Source organism: Chrysemys picta, unplaced genomic scaffold (assembly GCF_011386835.1).
Source record: "Chrysemys picta bellii isolate R12L10 unplaced genomic scaffold, ASM1138683v2 scaf1074, whole genome shotgun sequence".
Taxonomy (NCBI): Eukaryota; Metazoa; Chordata; order Testudines; family Emydidae; genus Chrysemys; species Chrysemys picta.
The window spans coordinates 1-16,424 of record NW_027053781.1 but is presented as its reverse complement, the minus strand read 5'-3'; the positions used below and the strand labels follow the sequence as shown (position 1 = coordinate 16,424).

The 16,424-nt window shown below is 53.2% G+C and overlaps 1 protein-coding gene across 3 annotated transcripts; it reads left to right on the top strand.

Annotated features, from left to right (window-relative positions):
- Positions 1–1,539: 1,539 nt before the first annotated feature.
- Positions 1,540–10,804, top strand: LOC135979640 (uncharacterized). 3 transcript variants are annotated; one of them, XM_065579932.1, is made up of 8 exons: positions 1,540–1,742; positions 2,910–3,023; positions 4,523–4,546; positions 7,057–7,568; positions 8,056–8,161; positions 8,371–8,466; positions 8,600–8,704; positions 9,140–10,804. In XM_065579932.1, the coding sequence occupies exons 4-8, from the start codon at positions 7,501–7,503 to the stop codon at positions 9,365–9,367; spliced, it is 603 nt and encodes a 200-aa protein (XP_065436004.1). In that variant the 5' UTR covers positions 1,540–1,742; positions 2,910–3,023; positions 4,523–4,546; positions 7,057–7,500; the 3' UTR covers positions 9,368–10,804. The 3 variants fall into 3 exon arrangements, with proteins under 3 accessions (XP_065436004.1, XP_065436003.1, XP_065436005.1); XM_065579931.1 differs by having other exon boundaries at positions 4,523–4,693; XM_065579933.1 differs by lacking the exon at positions 8,600–8,704 and having other exon boundaries at positions 1,590–1,742; positions 4,523–7,568; positions 9,140–10,796.
- The last annotated feature ends 5,620 nt before the right edge of the window (positions 10,805–16,424 follow it).

Below are 16,424 nucleotides of genomic sequence, written 5' to 3'. Positions count from 1 at the left end.
TGTGGGGCCCAAAACTGGACACAGTATTCCAGATGGGGCCTCACCAGTGTCGAATAGAGGGGAATGATCACGTCCCTCGATCTGCTGGCAATGCTCCTACTTATACAGCCCAAAATGCCATTAGCCTTCTTGGCAACAAGGGCACACTGTTGACTCATATCCAGCTTCTCATCCACCGTAACCCCTAGATCCTTTTCTGCAGAACTGCTGCCTAGCCACTCAGTCCCTAGTCTGTAGCAGTGCATGGGATTCTTCCGTCCTAAGTGCAGGACTCTGCACTTGTCCTTGTTGACCCTCATCAGATTTCTTTTGGCCCAATCCTCTAATTTATCTAGGTCCCTCTGTATCCTATTCCTACCTTCCAGCATATCTACCACTCCTCCCAGTTTAGTGTCATCTGCAAACTTGCTGAGAGTGCAATCCATGCCATCCTCCAGTTCATTAATGAAGATATTGAACAAAACTGGCCCCAGGACTGACCCTTCGGACACTGTGCTTGATACTGGCTGCCAACTAGACATGGAGCCGTTGATCACTACCCGTTGAGCCCGATCATCTAGCCAGCTTTCTATCCACCTTATAGTCCATTCATCCAGCCCATACGTCTTTAACTTGCTGGCAAGAATACTGTGAGAGACTGTATCAAAAGCTTTGCTAAAGTCAAGGAATAACACATCCACTGCCTTCCCCTTATCCACAGACCCAGTTATCTCCTCATAGAAGGCAATTAGGTTAGTCAGGCATGACTTCCCCTGGGTGAATCTATGCTGACTGTTCCTGATCACTTTCCTCTCCTCTAAGTGCTTCAGAATTGATTCCTTGAGGACCTGCTCCAGGATTTTTCGAGGGACTGAGGTGAGGCTGACTGGCCTGTAGTTCCCTGGATCCTCCTTCTTCCCTTTTTTAAAGATGGGCACTACATTAGCCTTTTTCCAGTCATCCAGGACCTCCCTGATTGCCATGAGTTTTCAAAGATAATGGCCAATGGCTCTGCAATCACATCCACCAACTCCTTTAGCACCCTCGGATGCAGCACCTCTGGCCCCATGGACTTGTGCTCGTCCAGTTTTTCTAAATAGTCCCGAACCACTTCTTTCTCCACAAAGCACTGGTCACCTCTTCCCCATACTGGGCTGCCCAGTGCAGTAGTCTGGGTGCTGACCTTGTCTGTGAAAACTGAGGCAAAAAAAGCATTGACTACATTAGCTTTTTCCACATCCTCGGTCACTAGGTTGCCTCCCCCATTCAGTAAGGGGCCCACACTTTCCTTGACCTTCTTCTTGTTGCTAACATAAATGAAGAAACCCTTTTTGTTACTCTTAATATCTTTTGCTAGCTGCAACTCCAAGTGTGATTTGGGCTTCCTGATTTCACTCCTGCATGCCTGAGCAATATTTTTATACTTCTCCCTGGTCATTTGTTCCATCTTCCACTTCTTGTAAGCCTCTTTTTTGTGTTTTAGATCATCAAGGATTTCACTGTTAAGCCAAGCTGGTCGCCTGCCATATTTACTATTCTTTCTACACATCGGGATGGTTTGTGAGGGGGTGCAGGAGTCAGGGCATGGGGTGTGGGGGGACTGGATATGTGTGGGGGGTGCAGGAGTCAGGGCAGAGGTCTGGGGGTGTGGGCTGGGGTCATGGGGGTGCTCACGGCAAGGCCTGCCCAGAGAACATGGATGACGAGCTCTCGATCCTGCTGACAGCACCCCCAGCACAGACAAACTCCAGCACATCTTGGAGGTGAGCAGAATGGGGAGGGGCCGCAGGGGTTTTACCTTAGCCCTGGGGACTGGAAAAGAAGAGACTGGAAAATCCATGTTTCTATTGGATCCTTCCGAGTATGCATTCATGATATAAACTCACTGGGTGACCTTGGGGGTAACTCACTTCCCCCTTACGGCATCAGTCTTCTCCACTATCAAATCTACACTGGGGAAGAAGGACAGAAGCCCCGACAATCACCTTCACCTCTGGGTGTCTGGTCCTGGGAGCCGAAACCAACTGGACTATCTGCCCCATCTCCTATACTGCCCTGTCTTTCCCTCCTAGGGCCTTGTCCTTAGTGCTCAGCCTGGCCCCTTCCCAGCTTGTCCCTGACCTTTAAAGGACGCTCCAAGCCCCTCCCATGCCTGCTTCCCTTGGGGTCTCTCTCCTGGCTGAGCACAGGCTGCCCTTCTATCTCAGCAGGCCTGGGTCCTAGTCACAGGCTGCGTCTTGTCACGTGACCCCCACACTTATTCCCTTCACCCTAGGGAGCTGCATCACCTGGGCCAGGTGCAGTTGAGCTCCAACCCCTTTCCTGGCCATCTCACCCTGGGACAGGTTGAAACTGGAAACCTGTGGGTAACAGTAACTGGTTGCTCGCAAAGGTGCTGAAGACACAATGGAAGAGGAAATCCTTTGGCCTGGATTGAAATTATTCCGACTGAAAGTGAATGAGAGAAAATAGGTCCAGAGTTCTCTTCCTGGCAGCAGAAAATGTAGCGATTGATAGAGGTTCAGGTCAGAAAGGACCATTCTGTGCATCTAGTCGCCCCTCCTGTATAACTCAGGGCCTAGAATGTGACCAAGTGGTTCCTTCAGCCAACCATAGCATGGGACTGAGCCAGAGCACGTCTTTTGGAACGACATCCACATGCAGGAGAGCCAGCTGGCTACCAGAAAATCTCTCTTCTGCAGTGACGTGGGGTTAAGGGACACGGGGGAAAAGACATGGAGGCTGTGACTAAACTTAGAGCAGCAAGGCCAGGATAACTGGGGCTAGGTCCCAGGCCTGGCTATCAGATCTGCTGTTTTCTATTCCTAGCTTTGGGACCATGAGCGAGTCTCTGCACCGCTGGGTGCCTCGGTTTCCCCAGCTATCAAATGGAGCTAATCAAGGTTTTGTTTGTTCTCCCCATTTTACAGGGTGGGAAACGGAGACACAGTTGGGATCTGTCTACACTACAGGTCTGTCGTGCGTTTGTAATCTGCTGACCCCCACATGTTGTTCAGAGCCTATGGACAACACAGCTCCTAAAGGTACGTTTGTTCTGTGCTTATCCCCTATGTACAAGCAGGGCTGGACAGCATTTCTCACTGTGCTGTGGGGAGCAGGTCCTGGGTACTAAGGGTCTGAAGAAGCTCTCAAGGACTAATTTTTTAAAATAATTGTTATCAATGACTTGTGAGAAAACATACAATCACTGCAGATAAGATTGGGGGGTGACAAATTACAGGCAGAGTGGTAATTCCTGATGGGGAGAGGGCAGTGATACAGAGCGATCTGGCTCATTCAGCCAGCTGGACCCATTCAAAGAAAACAAGTTTGAGCAGAGCCCAATGCAAGGTCCTATACGTAGCCACAAGGCACGCCGGCCACACCTCCAGAATGGGGACGTGTATCCAGGAAAGCAGTGACTCTGAAAAGGATTTAGGGGCCAGAGTGGAGAAGCCACTCAACATGAGCTCCCAATGTGATGCTGTGGTGAACAGGGCTAAAGCCATCATTAGACGTAGGAGCAGAGCCGTGAGTAGGATAGGGAGGTGACACAGCAGCAGTGAGACTGCTATTGGAATACTGCCTCCAGTCTTGGTGTCCTCCTTTGAAAAAGATGGTCCTAGAAATTGGAGCTGGGGCAGCAAAGAGCCACCAAATGTTCTGAGGGCTGGAGAAAAATGCCTTCTAGTGAGCTATTGAAAGAGCTCAACCTGTTTAGCTTATCAAAAGAAGATTGAAAGGTGACTTCACTGAAGTGTTGAAATGCCTTAATGGAGAGAAAATATTGGGTATTAAAGGGCTCTTTAATCGAGCAGAGAAAGGCAGAACAAGACCCAATGGCTGGAAGGGCAAAAGAGACAAATTCCTATGACAAATAAGGCACAAATATTCAACAGCGAGGATGATTGACCACAGGAAGAAGCTACCAAGGAAAGTGGTGGATTCTCCATCTCTTGATCTCATTAATAAAGACTAGATGCCTTTCCAGAATGTGTTTGCCCCAAAAGTAGCTATTGTGGTAGACAGGAGGCCTGTGATATGCAGGGGGTCAGATTAGATGCTCTAACGGTCTCTGCTGCCCATAAATTCTACTCATTTCTGAGAAACCGAGTGTAGCATTGGGAGCAACTCGTGATGTTTTACTGTCTAGCCGGCTTGCTTCCTAGAATGAACACTCATTGAGTGGGGTGATCCACAGGGAGTAGCCCAAACCTCCAAAGTGTCTGGCCTTTGGCAGGACAGTAGCACTGCAGGGGAGGGGTGGGTGTGGCAGGGACATCACAGAGGTCTTTTACAGGACCTCAGCCTATTGGCCAAAGGTGCTGGGGAGGTGGTGACCTCACAGAGGGATGCTGACATCAGCCAGGCAGGACAGGGGCGCAGGGCCAGGGAAACCTCAGAGACCCCTGTGGCTTTGCTTCAGCAAGTCTCCTTCTCGAGGTCTCTCTTTGAGGTCTGAGAGAGTATTTGGGTTCATGTATGTGAGCACCAGGAGGAACCTCTTTTGAGTTTTCTCCTTTCTTTTTCCTGATTTCACTAGAAAACTGACGTCCCTGTTTAGAAGGTAAGAGCCTCCGAGAGGTTTGGAACCTGTTCACTCTGCTGCATCTGGCGCCAGCTGAATTTTAGGCATGGAAAACACTAGCTTAAGGTGGTCAAATTTTATTCCCCACCTGGGATTTTGTCCCTTAGAATCACTGGGGACATTAAGGTTTGTCCTTTTTCTTTTACCTTTTCCTCCATCCCTCCCTCCTTTCTCTTCATCTCTTACTTCTTTTGTCCTTTCCCTGTTCCCCTCCCACCACCAGGAGGGGTGTGTGTGTGTCGTGGGGGGTGCTCTACAACTCCCATTGTGGGAGGTCCACCGAAAAATGTGGGGCTGAAATAGTGCTCAGACAGTGATCCCCAGCGGTGACCTGGGCCATCCTTTGGGCTCTCTGGTGAGAACCCTCATCCTCCCGCCCCTCGGTCTCTACCCTGATTGGCTGAGCAGGGGGTTATTGACAGGGAGGAGACTCAGGTCCCTGTTGTTTTCTTTTAAGACCAAGTAAATAGTCATAACCAGTCATATGTTCGACAAATTTTGCTGCTTCTCTGCAGTTCATTATTTTCTCTACCATTCCAGTTCTCCTAAAATACTTGCTGAATAATTACTATGAACTCTTGCTGGTCTGGAACTCACTTGAGAGCACTTTATTCAGATCATTCAATGTCTGAAATTCAAGATCCGATGGTTAGTTTGAAAATCAGGGCTCTTGGGTCCTATTCCCAACTCTGCCACGGACTGGCTGTGTGACCTAAGACAAGTCAATTCTCCTTTCTCAGCCTTAGCTTCTCCCTCTTTCAAGTAGGGATAACAATCCGCTCCTACCTACCTCCCGGCGGGTGGAGGATGGGGATCTATTGGAGAGTGTCACTAGGAGCAGTGCATAAGATGAGGTGTCCTATCGTGTTTATTCAGATCAGATTATGACATAATAGAATGGCTGAAATAGTCTATTTTATTTGTATTTTATTATGTTGCAATTGTTAAGAGCAGCAACTACTTAGCTCAGACTGAAACATCTTATCTAATTTTTGAGATCTAAGTGTCTCCTCTTTGTGTAGCTCAAACCTCCAAAGTGTCTGCCCTGTGGCAGGACATTAACACTGCAGGGGAGGAGTGGGTGTGGCAGTGACATCACAAAGGCCATTTGCAGGACCTCAGCCTATTGGTCGAAGGTGCTGGGGAGGTGGTGACCTCACAGAGAGATGCTGACATCAGCCAGGCAGGACAGGGGCGCAGGGCCAGGGAAACCTCAGAGTCCCCTGTAGCTTTGATTCAGCAAGTCTCCTTCTTGAGGTCTCTCTTTGAGGACTGAGAGAGTATTTAGGTTCACGTACATGAGCGCCAGGAGGAACCTCTTTTGAGTTTTCTCTTTTCTTTTTCCTGATTTTACTAGAAAACAGACGTCCCTGTTTAGAAGGTAAGAGCCTCCGAGAGGTTTGGAACCTGTTCAGTCTGATGCATCTGGCGCCAGCTGAATTCTAGGCATGGAAAACACTAGCTTAAGGTGGTCGAATTTTATTCCCCACCTGGGATTTTGTCCCTTAGAATCACTGGGGACATTAGGGTTTGTCCTTTTTGTTTTACCTTTTCCTCTATCCCTCCCTCCTTTCTCTTCATCTCTTACGTCTTCTGTCCTTTCCTCTGTTCCCCTCCCACCACCAGGAGGACTGTGTGTGTGTGTCGTGGGGGGTGCTCTGCAGTGGGAACAGGGACAATTCTCCAACTTTGGGCAGTCGAGAGCCTGGGTGAGATAAAGGGTGTAAAAGCCCTTTGTGAAGGAGAAAGGGGAGTTTCACGGTGTTGAGCACCAAGGAATTCTAAACTTTGCTAAAACATCTAGTCTGCAGAAACCAGAAATGGTTGGGGCCACATTGTAACCATTGTCTTTTTTAAAGCCCATTGAGGGATGTGAGTCCCACCCTTTTAGGTATCTGGGGTGCTGGGAGAAGAGAAGAGGTGCCTGTCTCCATTTTATGGCCTCAACAAACTAAGTGCTGTGCCCCAGTTCTCGTCAGAGATCCCTGAAAAAGAACGTCTTCCCATCCATTAACATACCTGGAAAGATACTGGAACTCCTTATTAAACAATCAGTTTGTCAGCACCTACAGGACAATTTGGTTCTTAGGACTAGTGAGCATGGACTTGTCAAGAACAAATCATTCCAAACCAATCCTAGCTCCTTCTTTGGCAGGGTTACGGGCCTAGTGGAAGTGGGTAAACAGTAGATGTGATCCATCTTGGTGTTAATAAGGACATTCTCACAAACAAACTAGGGAGATGTGGTCTAGATGCAATTAGTATAATATGTGTGCACAGATGGTTGCAAGCCCGTACTCCAACAGCCCAGAACCAAACAGCAGGAAGCAGATCATGCAATGAACTCCGTGTACATTGCATTACATGCATCCCTGTGCGGGGAGGAGGAGCTGCTCTGGCTGGGGCAGGGATGGGGAGGGACCAAACAGGCTGGTTAGTGAGAGGCTGCCTTGACCCCAGACTCATGCCCGCTCCCCGCTCGGTTCCAGGATGGCCAGGCTCCTGAGGAGGTTCAGGAAGAAGGCTCTGCAGGTGGCCCCAGAGCCTGAGGGAAGCAGCTGCCATCTTCCCCAGGAGCAGAGCGGCTCCTCCGTCCCCACTGGCGGGGAAGGAGCTCCCGGCCAGGCCAGGAGGTGGAAGTGCCCAGCCTTCTGGCGGAGAAAACCCGCTCCCAGCGCAGGCGCCGAGGTGGGAGAGGCCAGGTCGAAATGGAGCTGGGCCAGGCTGCGGCTGGGCAGGCAGGACCCAGCGCAGGAGGGGAGCCGGACAGGGTGACTCTGGGGCATGTTGTGTGGGCAGCAGCAGCCCCAGGAGCCCAGCCCTGATTCCCAGCCGGAGGCATCGCCCTGCCCGGTCACTGAGGACCTTCCAGCCTCCCCAGGGCAGGAGGTGGAGGATCCCTGTCCCACCACCAGCAGCTCGGCCCGCTCCCCATGGGACAGCAGCAGTGCCTGGGACTCAGGCAGCAGCGAGGCCGATGGGCGCCGCAGCTTTGTTCCAGGTGAGGAGCCAGGCTGGGCTCAGGGAGAGGTGAGGGCGGGGCTGTGAACTCCCTGGGCCCAGGCCCTCGATCAGTGCTATGGGAGCGGGTCCCCAGCCCAGGGGTCTGGCCTGAGCCACATGAACCCCACTGACACTAGATGCTGCCACTTTGGTCCTTGGTGCTCCAGTTGGGGGGAGGCACCTCTCAGGGAGTCCAGGACAGTCTGGGGGGGTCTCTTTGCTATGGGCTCCTGAAGGAGTTGGCTTTGGGGAGAGGCTCACTCCCAAGATCAGATACAGGAGGGGCAGCAGGGTCCAGGGAACAGGTGCTATTCCTGCCCTGCCACTGTCTGTCTGAGAAACCTTGGCCTTGTCATTCCCTGGCTCGGTGCCTCAGTTTCCCTTCTTGCCAGCCTGTGCCTATTTCCCTGCAGTTTCACCTGCGTGTTGGTGCCAGTCCCATCCCCGCACTGCACAGTCTAATACCGGCTCCTCTCTCTTGCCAGCACCATGACACCTGCCGTGGAGCCAGAGCTGGAGACCCACCTCCTCCGAGCTGCCCTGCACGCCGTCTTCACCCTGGACATGGAGAAGGACACTACCCAAGTGCAGGTAGATCATGCTAAAGTCATGGATAGAAGAGCCAGCTGTCATCCTGCCATGAATCCTTGCTAATTGCCTGCAGTGGGATGTGAATGAGAGAGGCCCGGATATGTGTTTGGGGGTCTCACCAGTGCTTCCCAGAGACCCCACTTCCCATCCTGTGGCAAGTTTAGCCCCAGTTTCCCTAACACTGACCCATGGCTCTCCCTTGCTTTCAGGATCTGCCTAGGGTCTTGCCAGACCTCCTGGACGCCATGCTGGGGAACCTGCTGGCAGAGTCCCCAGACACCGACAGGCTCCAATACATCTTGGAGGTGAGCCCGATGAGAGGGATGGGGGAAATTTTACCTTCACTCTTAGATCCATTTTCCAGTCTGTCCTCCTAGCCGGGCCCCCAGTGGGCATCCTTGGTCAGGGCAGTCAGTGCAATGCCTCCTTTCCTCACAGCACATTAACTACTGGATCGTGTCCAGGGTGCCGCGAGAGAGAGCCAGGGCCGTTAAGAGCAGCACGGCCCTGCTCAGATCCACCATCACCCTCCCTGAGTTTGACGTAAGTGACCTCTGACCCCAGCTTCCTGACTCCAGGGGTAGGTGGGCTGGCTCCGACGGGCTGTAGGATCTGCTGCTGCAGGGGCTGTGGGTTAGGAGTGTTCCTCTTGGGGAGGCAGAGTCAGAGCAGAGAGTGAGCCTGGCTTGAGTCAAGTTCTTCTTCTCCTAGTTAAGTGGTGACTCTGGGCTTTTAAGGGGGCTGTGCTCCAGGTTCATGCCTCCCTGTCATCCTGGAGCAGCTGGGGAAGCAAGTCCTCATGGAGGGCCCTGCCCACAGCCCTGTGCTCCAGGCTTCCTTGGGGGCAGAGGAAATTAAGGGTCTGGCTCTAGCATCTCCTGCAGAGGGGCTGAGGGGAAGGAGAGTCCTGGCCCGTGGGGGACTGGGAGCTGACAGGAAAATGCTGATGGAGTCCCCTCTCTCTCTCCCGTCCATTAGAACTCAGCGGAATTCCCCAGGATGGGTCACCACATGGCACAGCTAGCTCTGTCCGTCAGTGACCCAGCCAAGGACATCAGCCGGCAGGCCAGGGAGGGGGTTTACCGGCTCTACCAGCTGCTGCTGCACCAGTGGGGTAAGGAACCCAGCTGGGAAATGGCACCTGCTAGAAGAGTGAGACTGGGACCCCAGCCAATTTCTCTCAGACTGACCCCGGCTGGAGGATGAGTCTCTCTATCTCTTTCTGTGTTCCACACCACGCCCTGCAATTCTGTTGGGCCGGGCACGCAGCGAGGACTCTGCCCACTGTGCAGCCACCAATGGGATTGGAAGGACACAAGCCCTGCAACCAGAAGGACAAATGTGTGTGTGTCTCTCTCCCTGTCACCTACTCCCTCCTGGGGGAAACCCAGCAGCTGATGGGGGACAAGGTGAGCAGCTGCATTAGACTCAGGAGATTGGGGCGGGGCCCAGGCCTCATTCCCATCCTGTGGGGCCTGGCACAAGGAGCCTGGTGGGGAATGAAAGGGAGAGCAGGTGCTCCTGGGAAGGGAGATGAATTCGCCTACATGAGCAGGAGCGAGCCAGCTTGTCCCCAGAGCAGCTCCACCCAGCTCTTTAGCCAGGCTAATTAATGACAAGCTTTGCCTCATCCCAGACGTATGTTCTCAGGACACGGTGCTATCGCTCTTGGGAAGGGCAGGAGAGTCCCCCAAGTGCCCTCTGCGAGACTCTCCTGTCCCACAGGGCCGCACCCAATTCCTAGTGGTCTGGTGTCTGTGTCACCCAAGCCACCACCCAGAGTTGCTCCCATCACTGGCAGCCTGGGAGGCCAAGGACTGACGGGTGATGGCGTCTGACCAGGCAGGGCTGAGGCACATGGGCAGGGGACGCTTGTCCTGCTGCTGGCAAGGCTGGACCCGTTCTGGAGAGAACAGGAGGATTCAGTCAGCAGTAGGGTTACCATGTCTAATAAATAAAAAAAGAGGACTCTCCACGGGCCCTGGCCCCGCCCATTTCCCCACCCTTAGACCCGCCCCAACTCCGCTCCTTCCCCGCCCTAATTCCGCCCCCTCCTCCCTCCCACTCCCAGCCATGGGGAAAGGGCTGCCCCAGCGCTACCGGCTTCACGGTTTGCCGGGCAGCCCCCAGACCCTGCGCCCCCGGCCGGCGCTTCCCCAGCGCAGCTGGAACCTTAAAGTCTGAGAGGGGAGGAGCGGAGCAGCTCAGCTGGAGCCTGGGAGGAGAAGTGCCTGGCCCGTGGCTCAGGGTCCGGAGGCAGGGGGGGCTGCCCGAAGCCAGTAGCGCTGGCTAGGGCAGCTCGGCTCTTAAAGTCTGAGAGGGGAGGAGCGGAGCAGAGCAGCCGCGGGAGGGGAAGTGCCCGGCCGGCATTTTCTCGGACATGTTTGGCTTTTCGGCAATTCCCCCCGGACGGGGGTTTGATTGCCGAAAAGCAGGACATGTCCGGGAAAAAACGGACGTATGGTAACCCTAGTCAGCAGGGGCTGCCGATCCGTCCCATTCACCAGGGCTGCCATCCTGCGGCTTCCGCATTAGTGGCTGGGGAAAGGGAAATGGGATGGGGGTGACTTGGGGAAAGGTCTCAACCTCCCCACATCCCACTTCACTGCTGCCAGAATCCCTCCTGCCCCCCCGCTACAGTCCCCTCCCTACCCAACCTGGGTGGGGCTGGAGGAGAGGGGTCTGAGAACTTGAGCTGTGGATTGGAGGTGGAACAGCTGTCAGGGGCACTGAGGGGGAAGTGGCAGGAGCTCCCCGTACAAGGAGGGGGGTTGGCACTGGAGGTCACTAGGAAGGACAACAAGACTCCATCCTGGGGGTCAGGAGGGGGAATCCATCCCTCAGAGGTGGGCAGGGGCTGGGTGGAAATGCTGCTGGTTCCAGGGGCCGTTAATCCCCCCTGATTCCTCGGAGGCGTCTGAGTCTCAGACAGGTTCTCGTTCCCTTGCAGCAGGAGGACGTCACGGCCAATGTGATGCGCCAGCTCCGTATCATGCGGCACTTGCGCCAGGTGCCCGAGGCGCTGCAGGGCCTGTGCCTCTGAGGCCACCAGCAACTCCCGCTCTCTGCTGCAGGTACTGCTCTGGCTCTCTGTAAATGGGGAGCTAGTGGAAGGGGAAATGGAGCCCCCTGGCACTCACAGAAACCCTCTCCCCTCTCTGTGGAGCAGGGTCCTTTCCTCTGCCCCCAAATTCCTTCATCTGGGACAGGAGCTCTTTCCCTCACACCCATTCCCCTCCCCCCTTTCCTTGATCTACCCCCATCCCATTCCCCCTGCGCCCAGGCAGAGCTCTGCCTGCCCCATATGGTGCAGAAAGGCCTGTGATATGCAGGGGGTCAGATTAGATGCTCCAACTGTCTCTTCTGCCCATAAAGTCTACTCATTTCTGAGAAACCGAGTGTAGCATTGGGAGCAGCTTGTGATGTTTTACTGTCTAGCCGGCTTGCTTCCTAGAATGAACACTCATTGAGCGGGGTGATCCACGGGGAGTAGCTCAAACCTCCAAAGGGTCTGGCCTGCGGCAGGACATTAGCACTGCAGGGGTGGGGTGGGTGTGGCAGTGACATCACAAAGGCCTTTTGCAGGACCTCAGCCTATTGGTCAAAGGTGCTGGGGAGGTGGTAACCTCACAGAGAGATGCTGACATCAGCCAGGCAGGACAGGGGCGCAGGGCCAGGGAAACCTCTGAGTCCCCTGTAGCTTTCCTTCAGCAAGTCTCCTTCTCGAGGTCTCTCTTTGAGGACTGAGACAGTATTAGGGGTCACGTACGTGAGCGCCAGGAGGAACCTCTTTTGAGTTTTCTCCTTTCTTTTTCCTGATTTCACTAGAAAACAGATGTCCCTGTTTAGAAGGTAGGAGCCTCTGAGAGGTTTGGAACCTGTTCAGTCTGATCCATCTGTTCCACAAGTCCTTCAGTCCAATCCACTTCCCTAACTAATTTCCTTAATTTTTTAAAGTTAGCCCTTTTGAAAAAAAAAACCCTAGTCACAGATCTATTTTTGTTTACCCTTCCATTTAGTTTAAACTGAATTAGCTCATGATCGCGCAAACCAAGGCTGTCCCCTACAACCATTTCTTCTAAGAGATCCTCACTACTCACCAAAACCAAATCTAAAATGGCATCCCCTCTTGTTGGTTCAGCAACTACTTGGTGAAGGAATCCATCAGCTATCACATCTAGGAAAATCTGAGCCCTATTATATTACTAGCACTTGTCCTCCAGTCTATATCTGGGAAGTTAAAGTCTCCCATGATCACACAATTCCCATTAGTATTTACTTCGTTAAAAACATCCCTATCCAAATCAGACTCCTGTTCTAACAGACAGCAACCCCCCCCACCCCCCACCCCGAAAGGCAGAGATAGAGCCCAGGAATCAAGATGGTGGGGAAATTTCATTGAAACCGTTTCTGACCGAAAATCCTATTCAAACTAAACCAGTTTGTTTCTTGAAATCATAACAAGTGGCAATGAAAATTCTTTGTCACAATGTGTTAAATTGTCTCGTGGCACTCAAAGAGGAGACACTTAGATCTCAAAAATTAGATAAGATGCTTCAGTCTGAGCTAAGTAGTTGCTGCTCTTAACAATTGCAAAATAATACAATACAAATAAAATAAACTATTTCAGCCATTCTATTATATCCTAATCTGATCTGAGTAAACATGATAGGACACCTCATCTTATGCACTGCTCCTAGTGACACTCTCCAATAGACCCAGCAGTCCTTATTTCCAGGCCCCTTCACTAACCACTGCTGCACACTCCCTCCCACAGCTGGCAATTACAACCAGGCCCTCATGTCCGGTCCCCCTGCTTTGAGAGGGAGTGTGCTCCGCTGGAGTGATTGGAGGAGGGAACTGGGAGTCAGGACTCCTGGGTTCCATTGCTCGTTTCCTATTGACCTCTGGGACTTGGGGTAAGTTGCTGCCTCCTCTAGGCTCTGTCCCCAGCAGTCAAATGGGGATTTCATACTTTCCCACTATTGGAAAGTGCTGGGAGAATCCCCCAGCAAAAGCTGCTCTGACAGTTCTAAGCAGCATCTGTTTGCTTGTGAGAATGTCCTATGGGACTGTGTCAAAAGCCTTATTAACACCAAGATAGATCACATCTACTGTTTACCCACCTCCACTAGGCCCCTAACCCTGCCAAAGAAGGAGCTAGGATTGGTCTGGAATGATTTGTTCTTGACAAGTCCATGCTCACTAGTCCTAAGAACCAAATTGTCCTGCAGGTGCTGACAAACTGATTGTTTAATAAACAGAGGCTGCTCCCAATGCTACACTCGGTTTCTCAGAAATGAGTAGACTTTATGGGCAGCAGAGACCGTTAGAGCATCTAATCTGACCCCCTGCATATCACAGGCCTCCTGTCTACCACAATAGCTACTTTTGGGGCAAACACATTCCGGAAAGGCATCTAGTCTTTATTAATGACATCAAGAGATGGAGAATCCACCACTTTCCATGGTAGCTTCTTCCTGTGATCAATCATCCTCGCTATTGAATATTTGTGCCTTATTTGTCATAGGAATTTCTCTCTTTTCCCCTTCCAGCCATTGGGTCTTGTTCTGCCTTTCTCTGCTCGATTAAAGAGCCCTTCAATACCCAATATTTTCTCTCTGCCTTTCCAGTCTCTTCTTTCTAGGAGTCCCCAGGGCTAAGGTAAAACCCCTGTTGCCCCTCCCCATTCTGCTCACCTCCAAGATGTGCTGGAGTTTGTCTGTGCTGGGGGGTGCTGTCAGCAGGATTGAGAGATCGTCATCCATGTTCTCTGGGCAGGCCTTGCTCAGAGCCTGCCAGTGGAGGGAGACCAGGGGTCAGGATTATGGAACCTGGGGTGACACCTGCCAAGATGACAGCAGGCTCTGTAGTCCTTGCCCAGAGCAGCTCTCTGCAGAGGGCCTGGTGCACAGCAGTGTAGGGAACAGCCAAGCTGCTAGGGATGGGAGCTGGGCTTCCGGGCAGAGTCCAGCACCCAAAGCCCAGCATCTGCAAGGAAGGGATTCCCCACAGAGGGGCAACATCATCTCCCACACACAGGGAGTCTCCCCCTGACACTTGATTCATCCTATGGCCTGTTCCCATCTCTGCCCACCACACTCCCAACTCAGCAGCTCCAGCTACCGAAGGGAGCACGAACCAGAGGCCTTCCTGCTCCTGGGACAGAGGAGTAGGTTGATGATCTACCTGGATGTGAGCGTTGCCCTTCCCCATGCCCAGGGTCTAGACTCCAATCAGGGCAGCGCACAGGAACTGTGATTCCTATTCTGGATCTAGTGGCAGCTTCAGTTCGCTGGCAGGAGACTGTACATGAGACCTTGCAGTTGCGGGGGTGACACAGGCACTAACATGATCCTCTGTCCCTTGGGGGCTTTTCCTCAGCCTGACTTTGGCTCGGCCTGCCCTTGCTGGCCTTGGTAGCCCTTTCTATGGCCCTGTACATTCCCTTCCTTAGAGACCGTGGGAGAACCAGTCCTACCCTGGATTCTAGGCTCTACCCCAAGGCCCTGTACCGAACAGCTAGGCCTGCTCCTGTACCTTTGTTGCGGTTTCCCCTGGTTTCCCCTCAGCTGGAGCTCACTCTGTAATCCATTTGGCCTAGCTCCAGGCTTTATAGCCCACAGGCCAAGCCCCCCGTTATATACCCTCCTCCTTAGAACCTGGCCCACGCGGGGGCAAGTTCTATTCTTCTCCAAGCTTCATCCCTCCTCATCTCATCGCTGTCACTGGGAGCCAGGGACAGGGGAAGCTCCCAGCCAGGCTGTGCATCGAGGATCCCATTTCTCCCCCAAGAGACCCACACGCCCCAAGGAGTAAATGGCTCTTACCTCCTTGAGAGAGCAGGGTCTCCCATCTAAGCCTCTCTGACACCCAGCATTGCTTGCTTGGATGGGACGAGGTGACCTGTCCCCACTGCTCCCTGACGTGGCTCAGCTGCAGGCTGTGCCCGTCTGGGAGGCTGTGCCAGATCCCAGGGCCTGGAAGACAGCTGGGAATGAGGCTCCGATTCATTTCACACCCAGAGACCCCATAGAAGGGCCAAGGGGAGAATAAAGGGCAGGAGGTGAAGCTAGCCCTGAGCCTCTGTACCACCCCCACCTCCTCAAAAGTGGAGCTTTCCGAGCTTCAGTGGGGCTAGGGGTGGGGCCCTGACACAACGGCCTTTCTGCACCATATGGGGCAGGCAGAGCTCTGCCTGGGCGCAGGGGGAATGGGATGGGGGTAGATCAAGGAAAGGGGGGAGGGGAATGGGTGTGAGGGAAAGAGCTCCTGTCCCAGATGAAGGAATTTGGGGGCAGAGGAAAGGACCCTGCTCCACAGAGAGGGGAGAGGGTTTCTGTGAGTGCCAGGGGGCTCCATTTCTCCTTCCACTAGCTCCCCATTTACAGAGAGCCAGAGCAGTACCTGCAGCAGGGAGCGGGAGTTGCTGGTGGCCTCAGAGGCACAGGCCCTGCAGCGCCTCGGGCACCTGGCGCAAGTGCCGCATGATACGGAGCTGGCGCATCACATTGGCCGTGACGTCCTCCTGCTGCAAGGGAACGAGAACCTGTCTGAGACTCAGACGCCTCTGAGGAATCAGGGGGGATTAACGACCCCTGGAACCAGCAGCATTTCCACCCAGCCCCTGCCCACCTCTGAGGGATGGATTCCCCCTCCTGACCCCCAGGATGGAGTCTTGTTGTCCTTCCTAGTGACCTCCAGTGGCAACCCCCCTCCTTGTACGGGGAGCTCCTGCCACCTCCCCCTCAGTGCCCCTGACAGCTGTTCCACCTCCAATCCACAGCTCAAGTTCTCAGACCCCTCTCCTCCAGCCCCACCCAGGTTGGGTAGGGAGGGGACTGTAGCGGGGGAGCAGGAGGGACTCTGGCAGCAGTGAAGTGGGATGTGGGGAGGTTGAGACCTTTCCCCAAGTCACCCCAGCTACTAATGCTGAAGCCGCAGGATGGCAGCCCTGGTGAATGGGACGGATCGGCAGCCCCTGCTGACTGAATCCTCCTGTTCTCTCCAGCAGGGCCGGCTTTAGGAAGGGCGGGGCCCAATTCGAACATTTTTGGCGGGGCCCCGGCAGGGATGACTAACAAAAAAAATAATGTAAAAAAAAGCCTTTCATTTCTTCCATGTATTATTTACTTTCCATAACTATATAAATAATAAAATTATATATTATGTACATTGCATCATATATGCCGTTGATCGGTTATTAATGAGCTCCGTTTCACGTGTGTGGGCCCCGCCACTCCCTGGGGGTGTGCTAGGGTGA

Coding starts and splice junctions, on each gene's coding strand:
- LOC135979640 (XM_065579932.1), top strand. CDS start 7,501: ATGGGACAGCAGCAGTGCCTGGGACTCAGGCAGCAGCGAGGCCGATGG. Junction 7,569..8,055: donor GCGCCGCAGCTTTGTTCCAG/GTGAGGAGCCAG, acceptor CTCTCTTGCCAG/CACCATGACACCTGCCGTGG. Junction 8,162..8,370: donor AGGACACTACCCAAGTGCAG/GTAGATCATGCT, acceptor CCTTGCTTTCAG/GATCTGCCTAGGGTCTTGCC.